The following is a 16,789-nucleotide window of genomic DNA, read 5'->3' as shown; positions in this document are numbered from 1 at the left end:
ACAAACGCCTAGTAGTACGACCGCAATGGCAAGCGCCACTTGACTAGCTCTGAGCCTAAGCATGTTGCTGTGTCGGATTCGACACGGGGACGCTTGGATTGAACCGACAAGTTGTGTTGATGCAAGCTCGTCGTCATGAAGTGAAGCGGCGGATGCGCCATCGTGACCAGAAAACACAGCAGGTGGAAAAGCAGGGAACAGGACGACATGAGCCAATCGGGGATTTGGTGTGAAGCCCAAGGAAAAGAATAACGAGAAGAACGGAAGGCGCAGCAGCTTACCGTACAGAAAGGCGATTTTTCAGCCTAATGATCGGTGGTGAAGAAGACCAATGAGCCTTCCTGAAGCACACTGGCCAGCCCGTGATAGGAAACGAGGTAGCGGTTTCCTTGCCGCCGACCAAAGGCCCTACTGCCTGACTCGAAGATGGAGGGGTAAGGCAAGACACAGAATCTGTCTGCTGGGGCTTCTAGAGATCCCGAAAACAAGACTGGAATCGGGGATACCTTTGCGCTGCGTCTGAGTTGTCGCGGGGCACAAGAACAAGAGAGATGTATCGTGTCGCCGAAATGGACTGTACGATGATCGCATTGGTCCATCTGCCCCTCCAAGGTCCAGGGCAAGGGATCGGTGGAGCCTGTCCTTATTTTGTGATTTTCCCAAAAGCCACCAGCGGAACGATTGGTCATCTGCCGCGTCGGGCAGTCCTCAAGCGCCAGCCGCTCGGCAAAAATTCGGAATCTGCGGCGAGGTACGTACCCACTCCGGCGCCGAACTGTGACGTTGGTTGTCCTTTCGGGACAGCTATGCTACCACCGTCATAATTACCTGTAGTCTCGTCCCCTGGTTTAATGTGGCATTACCACGACGAGGCAAAGTCCTCTCGTAGCTGTCGCTCAGCATCAACCCCGCAATACCAGCGAAGGTTCCTTGACCTTGCATCAGTCAATGCGAAGGAGCAGTGAGTAACACCCAGCAGTCGCATCCCGATTCCGAACGCAATTCCACCAGCCCACGATACCGAGAACGTCAAGAAGCCATACATAGATCCGGCGCACGCGATCACGACAAGAAAATGGCTGTTGAGAAAGGTTCGCATGTTCCTGCGCATGTCGGAGAGGCTATAGTCGCCTTCGCGCTCGAAGGACACTTCCCCGACGAGCAACTGTCTTCGCTACCGCTATCCTCTTCCGACCTATCGCCTGCGATCGAAGCACTAGAGAGGGTGAAGGGGGACTTGGAGGTATGGATAATATTATGTGGGTCGCATAGGCATGTTGTTGACGCGTGCGTAGTCCGAAATCCATAAGATCAATGAGGAAACCAAGGGCGATGTCAGCTCCTGGGTGAACAACGCCAGAACGCTTCAGGAAGACATCCTGCGGTCCAAGAGGCTGGCCGACGATATTGTGCGACAATCAGAGGCTCCGCAGGTTTCGGGAAAAGCTACACAGGATGCCGAGGAACACGCCCAATTTCTGGAGAAAGAGGTGCTCTACACTCAACAGCTGCACGAGGTGCTCAGAGGGATACAACAAGTAAATGAGCTTCTGGGTGAAGTCGAGCAGGCAATGAACGAGCGGCGCATCGTCGACTCTCTTCGATGGCTGGAAAGTATGGCCAGTTCGTTCCTATCACCGGGAGAGAAAGCTGACACATGCAGAATCATGGGCGGAGCTCGACGCAGTGCCCGTCAACAAGAAAGCCTGTCGAGTTATGAGACTGTTGGATCTACGAGCGTTCGAGCTCAAGTCGCACGTTCACGATGTTTTCGACCATGTTTGGGCGTCACTCGTTCACACAGACCTGGAAATCGGATCTCTTGCCATATACGCTAAACGAGATGGTATGTCCCCCCTTCAATCAGCGAGTCGGGCGGCTGACAGGACGTAGGCGAACAAATGACCCTTTCGGAGGCCATCATCGGTCTTCAAGCATACAAGGAAGTCGAAGATCGGATGTCGCGGCTTTGGCATGATGTTGATAAGGCCATTGTTTCTCCCAGAATGGACGTCGAGGCTTCATCACTACCGTCCATTCGTGCTGACGAGGTCGGTCACAAACACCCTTGTACTCAACAAACGCTAACCAATAGCAGAACGTAGTCGATCTGCATGGAGAAGCCGGCAGGTCAATAGACGAACTGTTGACAGACCTCCAGAAACTGGTCGAATTTATGGCCAGGAGACTGACCCCCGATCTATTGATGTTTTTTAGCCCTATTATGATGAGCGATGTGGTACCAAGGCTCATTCAAGTGTGGCTGGATGCTGCAGTGCCTTCGACGCTGAAAGACCTTGACCAGTTCCAAGCCGTCACCCAGTCCGCTCGGGGTTTCTGCGAAGTGCTCGAGGCCAACGGGTTTACAGGGTTTACGGAACTCAAGGAGTGGGTCGGCAGTGCCCCATCAATATGGCTTGCCAAGTGCAGGGAGACGGCTCTCGACTCTGTCAGAGTCAAGTTGTCGAACGGTCGGTTTCCGCTGTTCTTTGTATTGATGCCAGACTAACATCACCCAGGCCTTGGTGTCCCAAGACAGGTCGAAAGGATCGAAAAGCAGATGGTGTCGCGGTCTGAAGGCAAGCAGTTGACGGCAAACGGTGTCGCTGGCACCACAACCGATGATGACTGGGGTGCTGCGTGGGGAGTCGATGACGTGGAGGAGAGTGCCGATGCTACGGACACAACGCAAACCACTCAGGAGGAGGACGATGGTGCAGATGCTTGGGGCTGGGACGACAACGACGACACGGCGGAGAGTAAAGAAGAACTTAAAGCGCAGGAGCCGCAGGAACCAGCAGTTGAGGACGATGACGACGATGCGGCTGATGCCTGGGGATGGGGAGACGACGACGCGACGGAGCTGCAGCCCGAACTCAAGCCTCAAGTCTCAAAGACCCAGGCCAAGAAGCAGAAAACGACGCCCGTCGAGCACGCCGAGAGCAGGGAAATGGTTCTCAAAGAAACGTACCACATATCCTCTATGCCGGAGCCAGTACTAGAGCTTATCCTGGCCATCTTAGAGGACGGCGCAGCTCTCACACAGCCTGAGTATGTCATGTCTCATCACCTAACAGCATGTAGCTAACGGTCAACAGATACGAGAGCAGCCCCGTGGCAGCCGCGGCTCCGGGTCTCTTTAGTTTGCCGACCTTTGCACTGGCCATGTTTCGAGCAGTGTCGCCGCACTACTACTCACTAGATATTGGCGGGAACATGTAAGTAGTCTCTCATGATATCCGGCTTTAGCTGACAAGCGTAGGTTTCTCTACAACGATGCCATGTACCTGTCTGAAAAGCTCGCCGACCTGGCGTCAACGTGGAAGGCGCGCGAGGACCTGACGACTCGCGCCCAGAACATGCTGCGCATCGACAACGACATCAAGAGCCTACGGAACTTTGCAACGCGCGCATACACTAACGAGCTGGGGGTGCAGAAAACGGTCCTTCGAGACCTGCTGGGAGGTCAGCAATGCTCTTGTCTAGTCTGGGCTTAAGGTCGCAAGTGCTAACGCAAATGCACAGGCGATCAGAGTCTAATGCAACAGGACGAACTGGATAGCTGCGTGGACTCGGCAGTGGCGCGAGTCCGATCCCTGGCGGTGACATGGGAAGCAATTCTGGCACGTTCTGTGTGGTATCAGGCGGTGGGGTCCCTCGCCGACGCCATCTCATTCAAAATCATTGGCGATGTGATGGACGCATCGTCTATTGGCCAGGACGATGCCTACAGAATAGCGCAGCTCATTGCAAAGATCACAGAGCTAGACGACCTCTTCCCTCCGTCGCGGTCGACAGCTCAGGGGCAGCAGCACGGGGCGGACGGGGTTCCGACGACGGCGCAGTACGCGGCCACGTGGCTCCGGCTCAAGTACCTGAGCGAGGTGCTTCAGTCCAACCTCAACGAGGTCAAGTACCTTTGGCACGACGGCGAGCTAAGCCTGTACTTTTCGGCGGATGAGGTGGTGGACCTTATCGAGGCTAGCTTCGACGCCAACCCGCGGATGAAGGAGACCATCCGGTCCATTAGGGAGAATCCAAACCCCGTGTACGGCTGAGGTGAGGTGGTCCGACGCTGGAAGACAGACGATAGGAGACGGGTCGAAGGCAACACATACGATTCAGAAGAACGGGAGATTTGGCGTTTCTGATGTAGAGTAATAATGCCTTGTGTGCTACGTCGAACTGTTTCCTCAATACGTATTATTATTGGAAAGCACCACCCACCCCCTCTTTGCCCCTTCCGCGCCCCCTTCCACCTCAATGAATCGTACACCCCTTGGACTAAGTCCACCCCCTATCTGTTCTTGAAATGGAGGGGAAGGGGTCAAACTAAACACCCCTGCACTAATCCGCGCATGGACCCATACATTTCTCCTTTCCATTCGTTTCTCTCCACATTCTCCAACGCGAATGGTGGATCTTGTCGCCTTAGCACCTTCCACCCCCAAATCTCCACCTTCCCCAATTGTCTGGGAAGTTTCTTTCTTTTCCGCACATTGGTCAATTTCAAATATCTGTTTCTCACCTGTCTGTCGTCTTCATCGTGATCACCCTAGAGGATCCATGGCACCGTTGCTATCTTTCCTTTCCCCCCCCATGGCATTGTCACGTTTCTGATGGTCGGAATTTCTTCGCTTTTCCGTCGATTGCGATCCAGTACGTCGGCCCTCAGTGTAACACCAGCAACATAATGCCCGATGGAGTAGAAAAAGCAGCATGCGCTGTGAGCTCAATTCTCCTCATTTGACACTCACTCCTGTCTTCCCATTTCCTCCAAAATTTACTGACAGACTCAAAAAGTCATAATCCCTGTGCGGCAAAAAAATTATTGCCCAAGATTGCTGATATCCCTTTGGCCCTAAACTCTACAAACAAGTTTTTCCTCCTCCCACACCAAACCTTGTTTCTCACCTGACGGGAACCCCATACGCGGCACATGGCGAGATGGTCATTGCACATCATACTACAGGTACTTCACTTTCGCTCCGGAGTGCTGCATTTGCAAGGTGCTGCTGCAGACATCGAAGTTCCGAACGGGTTTGAATACATCGCACGCCTGCCTAGCTGATCTTCGCTGCCCGTCAACATCCCTACCCTGTCAATTGTGCAACCCAGAATGCCCCTCTCCCTCTCCGGGTTCGTCGGTTAACAAACGTACCCCCTTCGATTCTCATCGTCGTCAAATTCCCTCTGTGTGGGCGTGTGATCCAACATCGTCCAGGTTATTTCTCTCCGACGACAAGTATTCGAGACAGTAGAGATACCTCATAATGCCTCATCTTCCGAGTACGAATCTTTCTCCACTCGAAGCCATATCCTCCCTCCCCACGCACATCCCTCCAACCCGCCCGTCTTTACAGCTCCATCCATTCACAGTGGCATATGTATGTTTGATCACCTTGTTGCCGCCTGGCTCCTTTCCAGACATGTGCAACGCGAGCTCTCGGACCCTCTTCGGACCCTCCTCCGGATGACACGGGACAACAAGAGGCATCTTGAAGAAGGAAAAGGTTGAGGCAATACCTTGTCTTACTGACCAATTGCCATGCGTCCTCTCAGCTAAGCCGCAGTCTGCCGAGATTCCCGTCCTGCTCGCTTTCTCATTCTCAACCCGGGGGGGCTTTCATCCCGCCCCCCGGTCTGTATGTCGTTCCTCTTTGCCCCTGTTGCAGTTTAGTAAAGGCACCCTTACTAGCATCACCGAGAGATGGAGAAATCGAATGCCCATGTCGTTGTACGTGAGACAGTGTCTGGAATCCTCCCCTCAAGCACCGGCACACCCTCTCCGACTGGACCGCTCCCGCGCGGAAATTGCACATGTTACAGCATACCTCTAAATTTCCACTCCATTCCATCGCTTCTCAAGTCACCCCATGTTTGGCCCTGGAGATCAACATGTTAATAATGCACACACCCTAAGTACTGCGCAGGAAACTGGATGCAATCTTCTGCCCCTCTGGACTCTCCTTGAGCACGGAGCACCTAGCGCTCACACAATGACACACGCCCATTCCCCATCCCGGCCCGGCGGCGACCGCCCCGCCACCGGCCCTCTTGCCGTGGGGTCCGTCCCCATCTCCATTCAATTGCGACAACATCATAAGAAAGAGAGGGAAACAGCCCCCAAACTTTAATCTCCTCCCCCAAGGCACACACTCGCGGTCCACATTCCATCTTACCACAAGTTATCTGATCTCGATCGACCTACCGACTTACCTGTCTCGGCCAGGTTCTCTCACCCGTACACGTATTCGCAAGCGGACCGCAGCCCGCCTCCCCCTAAAGCCCCAGTACGCTCCATCCTTCGTCCTTGTCATCACAGGTACCAACTCAAAACAACCTCACACATTTTATCCTCCCACGTTCGGTTTAGCCTCGACAGAATTTCCCAACCCCTCCGACGTGCTGGACACCACCAAGGCTTAAACACTTTGAGATTCCCTCCAGTACCGCCATCACCTGAGTCAACGTCAATTCCCAGAACCACCAAAACATACTCCAAACTAAACCTGTTCAGGAAGCAAGAACCCCGCTCCACCCCTGGCTCGGAAACGTATCGAGGAGAGACACGACAGGAAAAACACACAGTACATATGACCCTTGTTTCTTCCCCTCGTGATCATCGACGGAAAAAGTATGACACACACACACCAGCCCGACAGGACCTTCCCTCTTGTTAGTTGTCCCTGGACAAGTCCCGTCATCAAAGTGCGTGATGCATGCTACACCGCAATCTGGGCTCGGTAAGCATCCGCCGCCGTGAAATGTGCCGCCCTATCATCCCACTTCAACATCTCCCGATAAATTAAAGACCAGCGCACCACGATCTTCGCAACCGCAGCAACGCCGAGGGGGAAAAACAGGTCAATGGGAACCCTAACAGCATAGCGACGTAAGCTGTAAATGCCGTCTTGATTCTCTCGTTTCATTCGTAAGCTTCGTAAGGAAAACTACGACACTGATAACAAAGCAACCGTTCGTTTCCTTCCATCAGAAGGTGTGTGACCCAGGAACGCTTGAAAACCAATTTCGCATTTCACACCCCAGGTTCGTCTGGCTACATCTCAAAACATTCAGGTCCCCTGGCCGTCGCCCGTTCCATCCATCCCAGATTAGCATGCTTCATGCCAATGCTTAATCCTGCCATGCCAACCCCACCCCGTGGACCATCCAGGCGTTCCGTTGTCCTCATTTGCCTCCCCAATATGGCTGGTCCAGCCCCTAATCGAATCTATCACCTCTTAACCCACCCCAATGTACTGATGATGGGTATTGTATCCTGCACCTGTGAGAACATGGCCCAAAGCAGGCGTTTGTCTGCCACTTCTGCCAGGTCTTGTGATGCTCTTATGCGAGAAAAAGAAACTTTTTTTCCTATCGTCTTTTCTCGACTCTTGCTTTCATGTCGGATCGATCCCGATTCTGGTGTTCCTGTCCATTCCTGACATGTGGTATATGCTATCCGTTTCCCTTTCAAAAGTCGACGCCCGGCCATCTGGCTCTCGGGGTGACTGTATGCCCGTGATTTCGCCGTCCCAATGATAACAGCACCGAGAAGAAAAGAAAAGTCCACCGGAAAAAAAAAAGGAAAATCAGGACATGATACAAATGAAACAAAGTCCGGTTGGTCTCCCTAAAAGCCACGCGTCCTTCTAGGAAAGCGGGTGAAACGAAAGAAACTATAGTCGTAGACTACTCCAGGAAGTTCTCATCCATGCCAACAGTGCGCCGCAGTCGAATGCCAAAGGGGGTATTGATAGTTGATAGCACATTAGATCCAAAAAAAAAGATGGCGCGCTGAATTCTGTCTTTTGGGTTCGGCCGTGTCGTGTCGCCCGGGGGGTGCAGTTGCAGGGCCCCGGTAATGTGTCGTTAAATCTGTGTCGATACTGATACAAAACTTGGGGAATAAAAAAAACAAAGGAATTTATGCCAAGAAGTGAAGGTTTCGAAGACTAGCCTTCGTAGCTCGACTTGTCCATGCTGGACTTGGGGCTAATGTTGTTGGAGCGCGTGCCGAACGTGTTGAAGACACGTCCGACCCCGCGAGGTTTGGTGGCGCCGGTTGTCTCTGACGCCTCATCGTGCTTGATCAAGACAGTCTGGACATTGTCGATGTTGATGCGGCAGAAGAGGGTTGAAAAGAGGTATTGCTCGCCGTTGTGGTCGAAGAGGGGAAGCGTGCGGTAACCGCGCTTGAGGCCGTTGAGCTTGGCGGTGTGCGTGGCAACGGGTGGACGGTCGTTGTAACTCTCGCCATTATGGGAGAGCTTGACCGACCAGCGAACAAAGATGAGCTCGGGGAACTTGGTGGTCACCTTAAAGGTGAACTTGCCATCGAAAATCGGGTTGAAGCCATTCTCCGGGATGACGCGCGTCCGGAACTTGAGCGGTGAGTCGGTGGAGGGGGCCTCAGTGGGGTCCACATCCCTCTTCTCCCTCTTGTCGCTGGAGTGGAATACCTCGACCTCCACGTATGGGTCGACCGTCTTGTTATTGGGCATGCCGTTGGGTCGCATGAGTTGCTGAGCCGAGATGACGTCGATACTAAAGGTAACCTCCTCACGTTCCCTGAAGCCGGACCATTCTTGAGGCATCACCTTGATCTCGCGAAGCTCAATGGGCTTGAGCACGTATCCGGACTTGTCGGTGCCACTCTCGTACATGGCCTGGTTGAGCTGCATTCCTAGGTCGAACGTCTGCCAGTTGAGAGCCGCCATCTGCACGCCCTTACGCCAATAAGTGACGGGGTTGAAGTTGTTCGAGGTGATTCGGGTGCGATCGGGGTAAACCCGCATGAGGTACCGCATGTTGTGGCGTTCGATGGCCCTCCGCTCCTCCTTGGACTTGCTGTTCCTCATGAAACTCGATTCCATGAACGAAAAGATGTGGTTGTACGCCTTTGCGTCGGGGGCGTCGAACCCGCCAAACTTGACTCCGGCACAATACACGCCCAGGTCTCCCAGAACCTTGACTGTCTTGTTTGACGACCGTCTAGGGGGGATCCGCTCACCGGCGCTGTCGTTATCACTCGTGCTGCTGCTCAGTGCGTCCTGCACCTCTCCCTCGGTGATGGTGTTGACGCGGCTCTTGCTTACGAGCCGGCGGGAGGAATGGCTGGGGCTCAAGATGGGGCTCTGAGGCAGGGACTGAGACGGGATGATGCTGTTGTCGAGTTGGACCGGTTTTGGGTACGGCGACGTTAGGCTATTGCCGCGACGGCGGCCGGTTGTCTCTGCTGGCTTGGGCTCCGGAGTGGGCTGCGGGCGCTTGACCTTGATCAGGACTCGCTCCTTGAGCTGCTCGGGCGAGGGAAGCTTGTCGGACGAGTCGAGCGGTACGGTGACGAGACGCGCACCGAAGGTCTCCTTGATGATGCGAGCCATCTCAGCCTGCTGCTGAGGGTTGCAGTGTACCTCAAGGGAAATCCACAGGGGGTACTTGGTCTTGACAAAGGCGTACTTGTTGATCGTCGTCATAGTTTCCTGGAAACTGATGGAAGTGGTGAGGGTCCGGCCGTGGTTGACGGTTGGTTGACCGTCGGGACCATCCCAGCAGTCCACCTCGACACAGCGGCAACCACGGGCGAGCGCCGAGATGTAGCCCTCGACGCTGGAAAGGCCGGCAACTTGACGGCCCATCAGGTAGGTGTTGTGCGAGCTGGAAACGAAGTACTCGTTCAGTGGTCGGTCGAGTGTGTACTCCTTGGGCTCCTTGTGCACGGGCAGGTTGTAAGTCGATGTCAGGAATGCCGCAAAAGCTGCGTCGCCCATCTTCGGGCCGTCGGTCTGGACCGCGTCCGCATCTCTTGACTTAAACTTGCGGGCAAATTTGCTGTACAGGGCCTCCCAGGGGGCAAGGTCGGCGTCGATGTTCTCCCCTTGGACGTTGCGCAAGAAGTCCAGAAACTCCTTAACGGTGAGGCCCATGTCCGGATTCGCAGCGATCTGGTGGTAGATATGACGGATGTCGTCACGACGCTTCATGTAGCCCACAAAAGTCTGGAACTCGAAGAAGTTCAGGCGGCCGGTGTCAGTAACGTCAGCCGCGTGGAACTTAGCGCGGAGCTGACTGGGCGACGCATGGATGTGGAGGTTCCGGCAGACCCGCTGAACCCCTTCAAAGTCGATGTCGCCGTCGTCGAGGGAGAGTGGCTTCTCACCGCCTTGTTTGGTCATCTCATGAAGCCAATAATCGCGGATCGCTCGGTCGTTGAACGCCATCAAGGAGGCCATCAGGTCCTGTCGATGCTTGGAGATAGCCCCGAGTGTGGTGACCCAATTGGAGAAGGTGCTTGCGTCGTCGGCCACGAGGTGCATCATCTTTGTCTTGGACTTATCGGGCACCGAGTACATGATGGAGAACCACCTGGACTCTTCGGTCTCGGGCACGCCGTGGTCGATCCGATACTGCCGTATATCGGAGCCAGTCCTGACCTCCTTGATGTCGTCAATGTAAAGGCACTTGTGGGGTCGGTTCTTGTCCCACGAGATCTTGGCCGCGTCAGGCTCAAGAACCAGGATAAAACGCTTCTTCCAGTTCTTCTTCGAGACCTTCCTAATCCAGGTGCCCTTGAGCAACTGAAAGGGTATGACGGGGCCGGCAGTGGTGTTGGAAGGGGAGGTGGAGCCGGCGAGTGAGGCAGTTGTGCTATTCGATGAGGATTCTCGGAGAGCCCCGTCGAGGCCGCCAATCAAGGACCGCAGATCTTCGATATCATCAATGAAATCGTCGTCCGACTCGCTATACGCGGCAAAGTCGGGCGGAGCCGTGGTGTTGCTGTCACTCCTCCGACGGAGGATGCCGGGGCCCACGCTGCCGTCACGGCTGTTAGGGGCGGCGGAGGACGTCCTGCGACGGTTCTTCCAGGCCCTAGTCTTGTTCGACAGACGCCTCATGAGATTGCCGCTTTTGCTCACGGCCTCGGACATTGCGCTGGGACTGCCGACGAGGGTCTGACCAAGTGAATTGTCACTCGTTTTCCTCGAGATGACCGACTCTGGCAGCTGGAAGGGGCCGGTGGGGAACTGGTCGTCGAGGAGCTCACGGCCTCGATGCTCAGGGGATGCCTGAAGCGAGCTGTTGGATGTCATGACGGCGGTCTCAGGGGACATGATGGGCGAGCCCTGTTGTGAGTTTGAAGCCACCGAGGAGGCGCTTATTGCAGAGGCGGGTATAGTAGGTGGGTGCTGTTGGTGTTGCGTGTTGGAGGGGAGAATAGTCTGGACATGGCTCGGGCGTGTGCGCCTTACATGAGCCGTCTGAGGTGTCATGGCAGGATTGAAAAGGGTTGAGGGTGTCGGTATGTTCTGAGTAGAAGTGGAGGACATGTTGGTCGTGGGGGCAGCCTTCGCTACACGCGGGTTGCAGAGGCCCCCGGCAAGATCCAAGGTGGACGATCTGGTGGTTTATAGAGAAAGCGTAGCTGTTGGAGACGGCATCCTTGGGGAGGTGGTCGTGTGGAACGGCCCGTAGAGGGATGGGAAATGCGGGGAACGGGTGGGAGAGGTTGACACTGAGATATCGAGGTGGACGTTCCACACACACGACGCTATCTGGTAGGCAAGGGTTTCTCAAGAAGGCAGCAGCAGGCGTGGGTAGACTGGTGATCTCCTGCCGCGGTGTTGCGAGCGTCGCCGCGCGGTGCGATGCGACGCAGCGCACCAGAGGACCTGACAGACCACGCGGGTGGTTCGTACCGGTACACTGCAGGCGAACCAGCAGTCAGGCGTGGTTAGGTAGGGCGAACAGGCAGTGTCGAATTGGGCCAATCGAGGACGCAGGCGTCTGTCGTTTCGACTTCGAGTTCCTGCCTCTAGCCTTGGGTTATTGGGTTCAGCGGGCCCGAGCCGTCGTTGCGATGGCTCACGGCGTGAGGGCGATAGTGATGTGGCAGGTGGTATGCAAGTAGCTGATTCGGGTCTATTTCCTGGTTGGGGGAGACGGGACCGACAGCATTAGCAACTCGCAATGCAATGTTCCCGCGCCGGATGCTCGTTCGTTCTTCAGTGTTCTTGGCTCGCTTGCCGGCTGGTTAGGGATCCAGTGCCAGGTCGCAGGTTGTTGTCCGGGAGAGAATCGAACGTGAGTTGGGTGGGAGGTGGTTCGGCGCGACGAAACTTTTGGGACCTTCGGAAGGTTGCGCGCGGCGCAACACGCGAAGCGGCAGTTGCAGATGACTCAATGGGGGGATATTTCTTGTGAGTGTCTGGGCCTGTCGAACGTTAGGCAATAATTGAAATTCTTTTCTGAACAAGTTGGGTGTGAGTGGGATAGAAAAAGGGTTGCTTTTTCTTCTTCTGCAATTTGAGGAGGCAAAGACCAGTTTGTCAGTGGTGGGTGATGGTCGTCGTTGTCGTCGTCAGTGTCGTCGTCGATGTTGTAAGAAGAGGGCGAATGCGGTGCCTGCGAGACTGGCTAGCAACAGGCCGAAAGTGTGTGGTGGCAGTCAGTCTTATGTGGGCGGGAGTGTTAGCTGGGGGCCGGGAAATTATGAGTAGTCGGAGCGGGAGGGAGGCAAAGCAGTGCTTTATTTTGGAGTAAGGCCAACACAAAAAATTGACAGGGTCAAGAGAGAGAGAGAGAGGGGAGGAGGGAGAGGGTGGAAACGAAGGGAAACGGGTACGGGCCCCCAAAGAGGTGTGCGTGCTGGGTGTAAGGCAGAGCGAGCCTCGATGTACTGAGCCAAAGAAGACACAGAGGGTGGGAATCACCCCGTAGGGTGCGTAGGGTGACGGACAGGGCTCATCAGAGTGCGAGCGGGGACTCGGGGGTGAGGAGAGAAAGACAGAGACTCACTTTGAGAAAGTTGATGGTGTGTGCAGGGAAGGCGTGGAGGTAAAACGGGAGCGAGCCAAGATGGGCGCCCAGATGGATGGGTAGGAGGAGCGACATAGCGTACAGAGTACACATGGCGTGAGCGGGTATCTTTCAGTCGCGGGTTGTACATCGTATGCTGAGGTACGGAGATACAAAGCGTCCACCGATAGGTATAGGGACAGACACTACAGAGAGGAGAGAGAAAGTGTGTGTGTGTGTGTGTGTGTATTGTGGGCTCTAGCAAGACAAGGCACTAAATGGTATGGATACGCCAGGATGGGGTTCTAACGGCCCAAAGGTTCGCGGGTAATGAGGGAGGACCGGACGAGGAATGCGAAAGAAAGATACGCGCACTCGAGGGCAAAAGAAGGGGGGGTTCAGGCTGTAAGGAGGTACTCCGCAATGTGCAAATAAGTACCTCCCTCCCTTGCATGCCTTACCGTGGTGTACAGTACGTGACCAACAGGGGTCAAAAACAGGCGCTGGAAAAGATGGGGGGAGAAAAGACGGCGAAAAAGCCAGAAGGACGCAGAGAAGGAAATAAAAATAAAAAGCGGACGCAAAGGAGGATGGGCAAAGACGAATGGGGGAGTAAATGGGAGGGCGATGGGGCGTGAGCTGAGAAACAGCGCTAAGCTCTCCAAAATGAAGTTCAAGTACGTACCTATAAGACCTGCCCCACGTCCGTCCCGTCACCACTCACTTCACCTCGACCTACCTACCTAGCTGACTGGGTACCTGTCTTTACCGTTTTCTGTTTCTGTCCGGGCCTCTCTGTCTCTCTGATGCTTCCCCCCTGTTTTCCCATTCATACATAACAAGTGTATCTGTGCATGTTGTAAAAGAGACCCATAAGGCGGAGACGCTGGGCTGATACGGTCATTGTTGGGCGCAAACAGTTGGACATGAACGTAGACGCCCTGGCCTTGGGACGTACCGTTTCTGAAAGAACCGATGGCGGGCTCAGGGGAAGGGCACGAGATTGAGCAAAAGGGCTGCACCTCTGCATGGCGAGCAGAGGAATGTCAACTCAGCAATGCAGTGGCGGATGCACAGAAAATGGGGAACTGGGCAAAGACCAGGGCACGAAGGGTAAGGGAGAGACACGATGGGGAAGAGGGTGTGTCGTCATTGGGGTGTGTGGTTAACATTATCGATGAATGGGCAGGGGAGCTCGAAGGCAAGCAGGGAGGAGCCGAAGGTGGACAACAGGGGACGGGAGTGAAGGATACGTCTCCGTGACTTGTCAAAGTGAAAATAAAAATAAAACAAAACAACCACCCCCGTAATAAGTACTTGAGCCGACCCAGACAGGTTGTTGATGAATGAAGAAGAAGAAAAAAAGATAATTTAGGAAAAAAGGAGAAGGGGCGGGGGAAGCTTTCAGAAACTTCGAGGGCAGGGGTGGGTTGCTCGCCTTCGTACCTGGAGCAGGGTAAATACTGTAGGGCAGCAATTCTCTACGGCAAGGTACGTATTCTTTTGCTCCTTCTTTCTTATCCCAGTTCCTCCCTTCCTAGTCCTCTCTTAATTGACAAAACGGGGCGGGCTCTTGAGGAAATCCCTATGGAGGCCTGAAGTAGAAGGGGGGAAGAACAATTCCGATACCAGGAACGGTCCCCTCCGACCATAGTAAGTGCCTAAGGTTCAAGTTCGACCTAGAGAGCGAAGAGTGAGGATGAGTGTGAGTGAGAAAGAGAAAGTAAGAGAGGAAAAGAGGATGGACGCGCTTGGGTACTTTACAGGCAGGGTACAACGCCATGTGCACCTGCTCTTTGGTCAGACAAGGGGGTCCGCTGGCCTGGAAAAGGAGGGAGGGTGTGAAATGACTCTGTCGTCTCTCCTTCTCTCCTTCTCTCTACATGTTTCTCGTCCTGTCCTCTGCTCCAGAGTAACCATCGAAGGGTGCTCACATCAGAGTTGCGGAGACGTGGCCGACGGAGCAAGCCAAGCAACATCACATCGTCTTGCAAGTCACTTCCTTGTGGCACAGCTGCGGCGCATCTCGCCCGGTTTCCACCTTATTTGCCTCAATTTTGGGGGGCTGTTGCCGCTGCTGCGTCCCATTTCTTGGTATGACCTCTTTGTCTCTATCTCTCCTATTTCTCTTCGTGTGTGTGTGTGTGTCTCCTGCCACCAGCAGGATGAGAGGGATACCTGCGTGAACAATGATAATAATAACCTTGTTTTCTTTCTGCGTTTCTTGTATTGTCGTCCTAAGGCGATGCTAGACGCACCTGCTATGCTTGCTACTGTGCTCCTTACGTTGTCCCCTGCCATGCTATGCCCTGTTGTGTGCAACTGAACTACGACTGCGGCTACCAAGTATGGTACGGGCATATAGCCTAAAAGTATAGTATTTACGCCGTTGCAAGTATTCCAAACTGCTCCTAGACCAGTTCAGTCAGTGCGGAATGTGAGTAGATAACATGAGATGTCTAAGGTGTTCAGAGCAGCAGAAGGGGGGGAGGAGTTGGAGATGCCTTTTCAATTGCGTTGTGGGTACGTAGTCTACGTACACTACGATAAGTATCAACCAAAGGTAATTGATCTTCCTCCGTGCGGTGAGCTCAACGGCACACATCGGTGGCCCTCGTTGGGTGGGATCTGGGTCCCAGCAGCCAAAGCGGTCATGTACTTTTGTCGAGAATTGGACAAGAGAAAGGGGTGAGAGCAGAGCCCTTGCCCTGCGCCGGGAAATGAAGGCCAATGCTCAGTCGAACACCTTCGACAAGGCCCAGGGGACCACACAGTTGGGCGAAGAAAGAGTCAAAAGGCTTTGGAGAGTGACTCAAACCCTGCTATAGTTGTCCGATATTCCATCGTCTCTGCCAATTACCTCCTATTCCGTGCCTTCACCTCCTCGTTGTGCGATGTATGGATGGCAGAGGTACCGATAAGTCGAACATTTGGCTTTGGCTGGCCGGTGCCCTGTGAGGTCAGACTGACATGATGATTTTACTTCTGTCCTCCGCTATAAACTAAGTGCCGAGGAGTTGGTATTTCTTGTTTCCCCCCTGGCCGTCCCAAGACTTTTCTCTACTATTACGTTGACGCCTGTTTTCGATTCACCTCTAGTCCAGACACAGGCGCGATGGCATATGGCCTCTCCTGATGCGTCGTCCTTTCGTGATTTGGTGGTTTTGTGGGTTCTCCCGTACCTACTTACCTGCAACATGACCGCATGGCCCAGTGGTGACGAGATAAAGGGATACGCGCGGCAGAGTCTCTCTCCTCCGCCCCCTCTCCCCTCCCCTTCGGCGGCGCGTGTGGCCGGCCCGTCAGGGCATTTCCTCGTCTCATTTGGCTCGCGTGCCGAACCTTCGTTCTTCGTCAGGTCAGGGAACCTCGAGCTCTCTCGTCCCAACAACACTCACTCCCTTTGGTGCTGTCCAGCTGACCACAACCTTTGCCCAGCTGTGACAAAGTCAAAATACACACTAACCTGGCCATTCGACTCGGTTTCCCGGGGGGGGCTACTTTCGATACAGGATCGGCGGTCATTACCAGTCCGCGTACCTGGTAAACCTGGTTGCGTTCCCACGTTGCCGCCGCATGCTGCTGAATGCTGATTGTCGGTTGCTATTCTTGAATCTGCTGTTGCCCATCCATACATCCTTCGAAGGCAGTTAGGTGCTCCTCGCCTTGCCATCTGCATGTACACGTTCCGCACAGCAAACCAGGCAAAGCATCACCCGCACTCGGACGGCGGGGCCAGCCGGTCGTTGCATGCGGCCGTGGGGGACATGAGCGACATGCCCCCAAGGCATATTGCAGTGAGATACGATACAGCCCGGTGCTGGAACTGTCAGCTAGCGGGCCCATGGAACGGATCCGAGTTATCGTCGTCACTGTCCAAACTCCAGTGCAGCCAACAGTTGGCCATTATCCGACAGATATCCTCCCTGCCCTGTATGCCTGCGGCTCGCGGCCGGCCGGATCAGAACCCAAACCCGAACCCAAACGC

At 54.5% G+C, this 16,789-nt stretch overlaps 2 protein-coding genes across 2 annotated transcripts; one reads left to right on the top strand and one right to left on the bottom strand.

The window, feature by feature from the left end:
* Positions 1-1,075: 1,075 nt before the first annotated feature.
* On the top strand, positions 1,076-4,058 carry CH63R_04051 (Is centromere binding protein at prophase; the record flags this gene model as incomplete). Its single annotated transcript, XM_018299026.1, has 9 exons — positions 1,076-1,243; positions 1,296-1,614; positions 1,664-1,846; positions 1,894-2,051; positions 2,099-2,471; positions 2,520-3,051; positions 3,099-3,218; positions 3,263-3,465; positions 3,526-4,058. 9 exons carry the CDS (start codon positions 1,076-1,078, stop codon positions 4,056-4,058), a joined length of 2,589 nt encoding a protein of 862 aa, XP_018160272.1.
* Positions 4,059-7,958: 3,900 nt separating this feature from the next.
* Positions 7,959-11,333, bottom strand: CH63R_04050 (Phosphoinositide phospholipase C; the record flags this gene model as incomplete). The annotated part of the gene is made up of 1 exon (XM_018299025.1): positions 7,959-11,333. One exon carries the CDS (start codon positions 11,331-11,333, stop codon positions 7,959-7,961), a length of 3,375 nt encoding a protein of 1,124 aa, XP_018160271.1.
* Between the last annotated feature and the right edge of the window lie 5,456 nt (positions 11,334-16,789).

This window comes from Colletotrichum higginsianum, chromosome 3 (genome assembly GCF_001672515.1).
Source record: "Colletotrichum higginsianum IMI 349063 chromosome 3, whole genome shotgun sequence".
NCBI classification, from domain to species: domain Eukaryota; kingdom Fungi; phylum Ascomycota; class Sordariomycetes; order Glomerellales; family Glomerellaceae; genus Colletotrichum; species Colletotrichum higginsianum.
The sequence above is the reverse complement of the archived record's forward strand: the minus strand, read 5'-3'. Positions and strand labels throughout refer to the sequence as shown.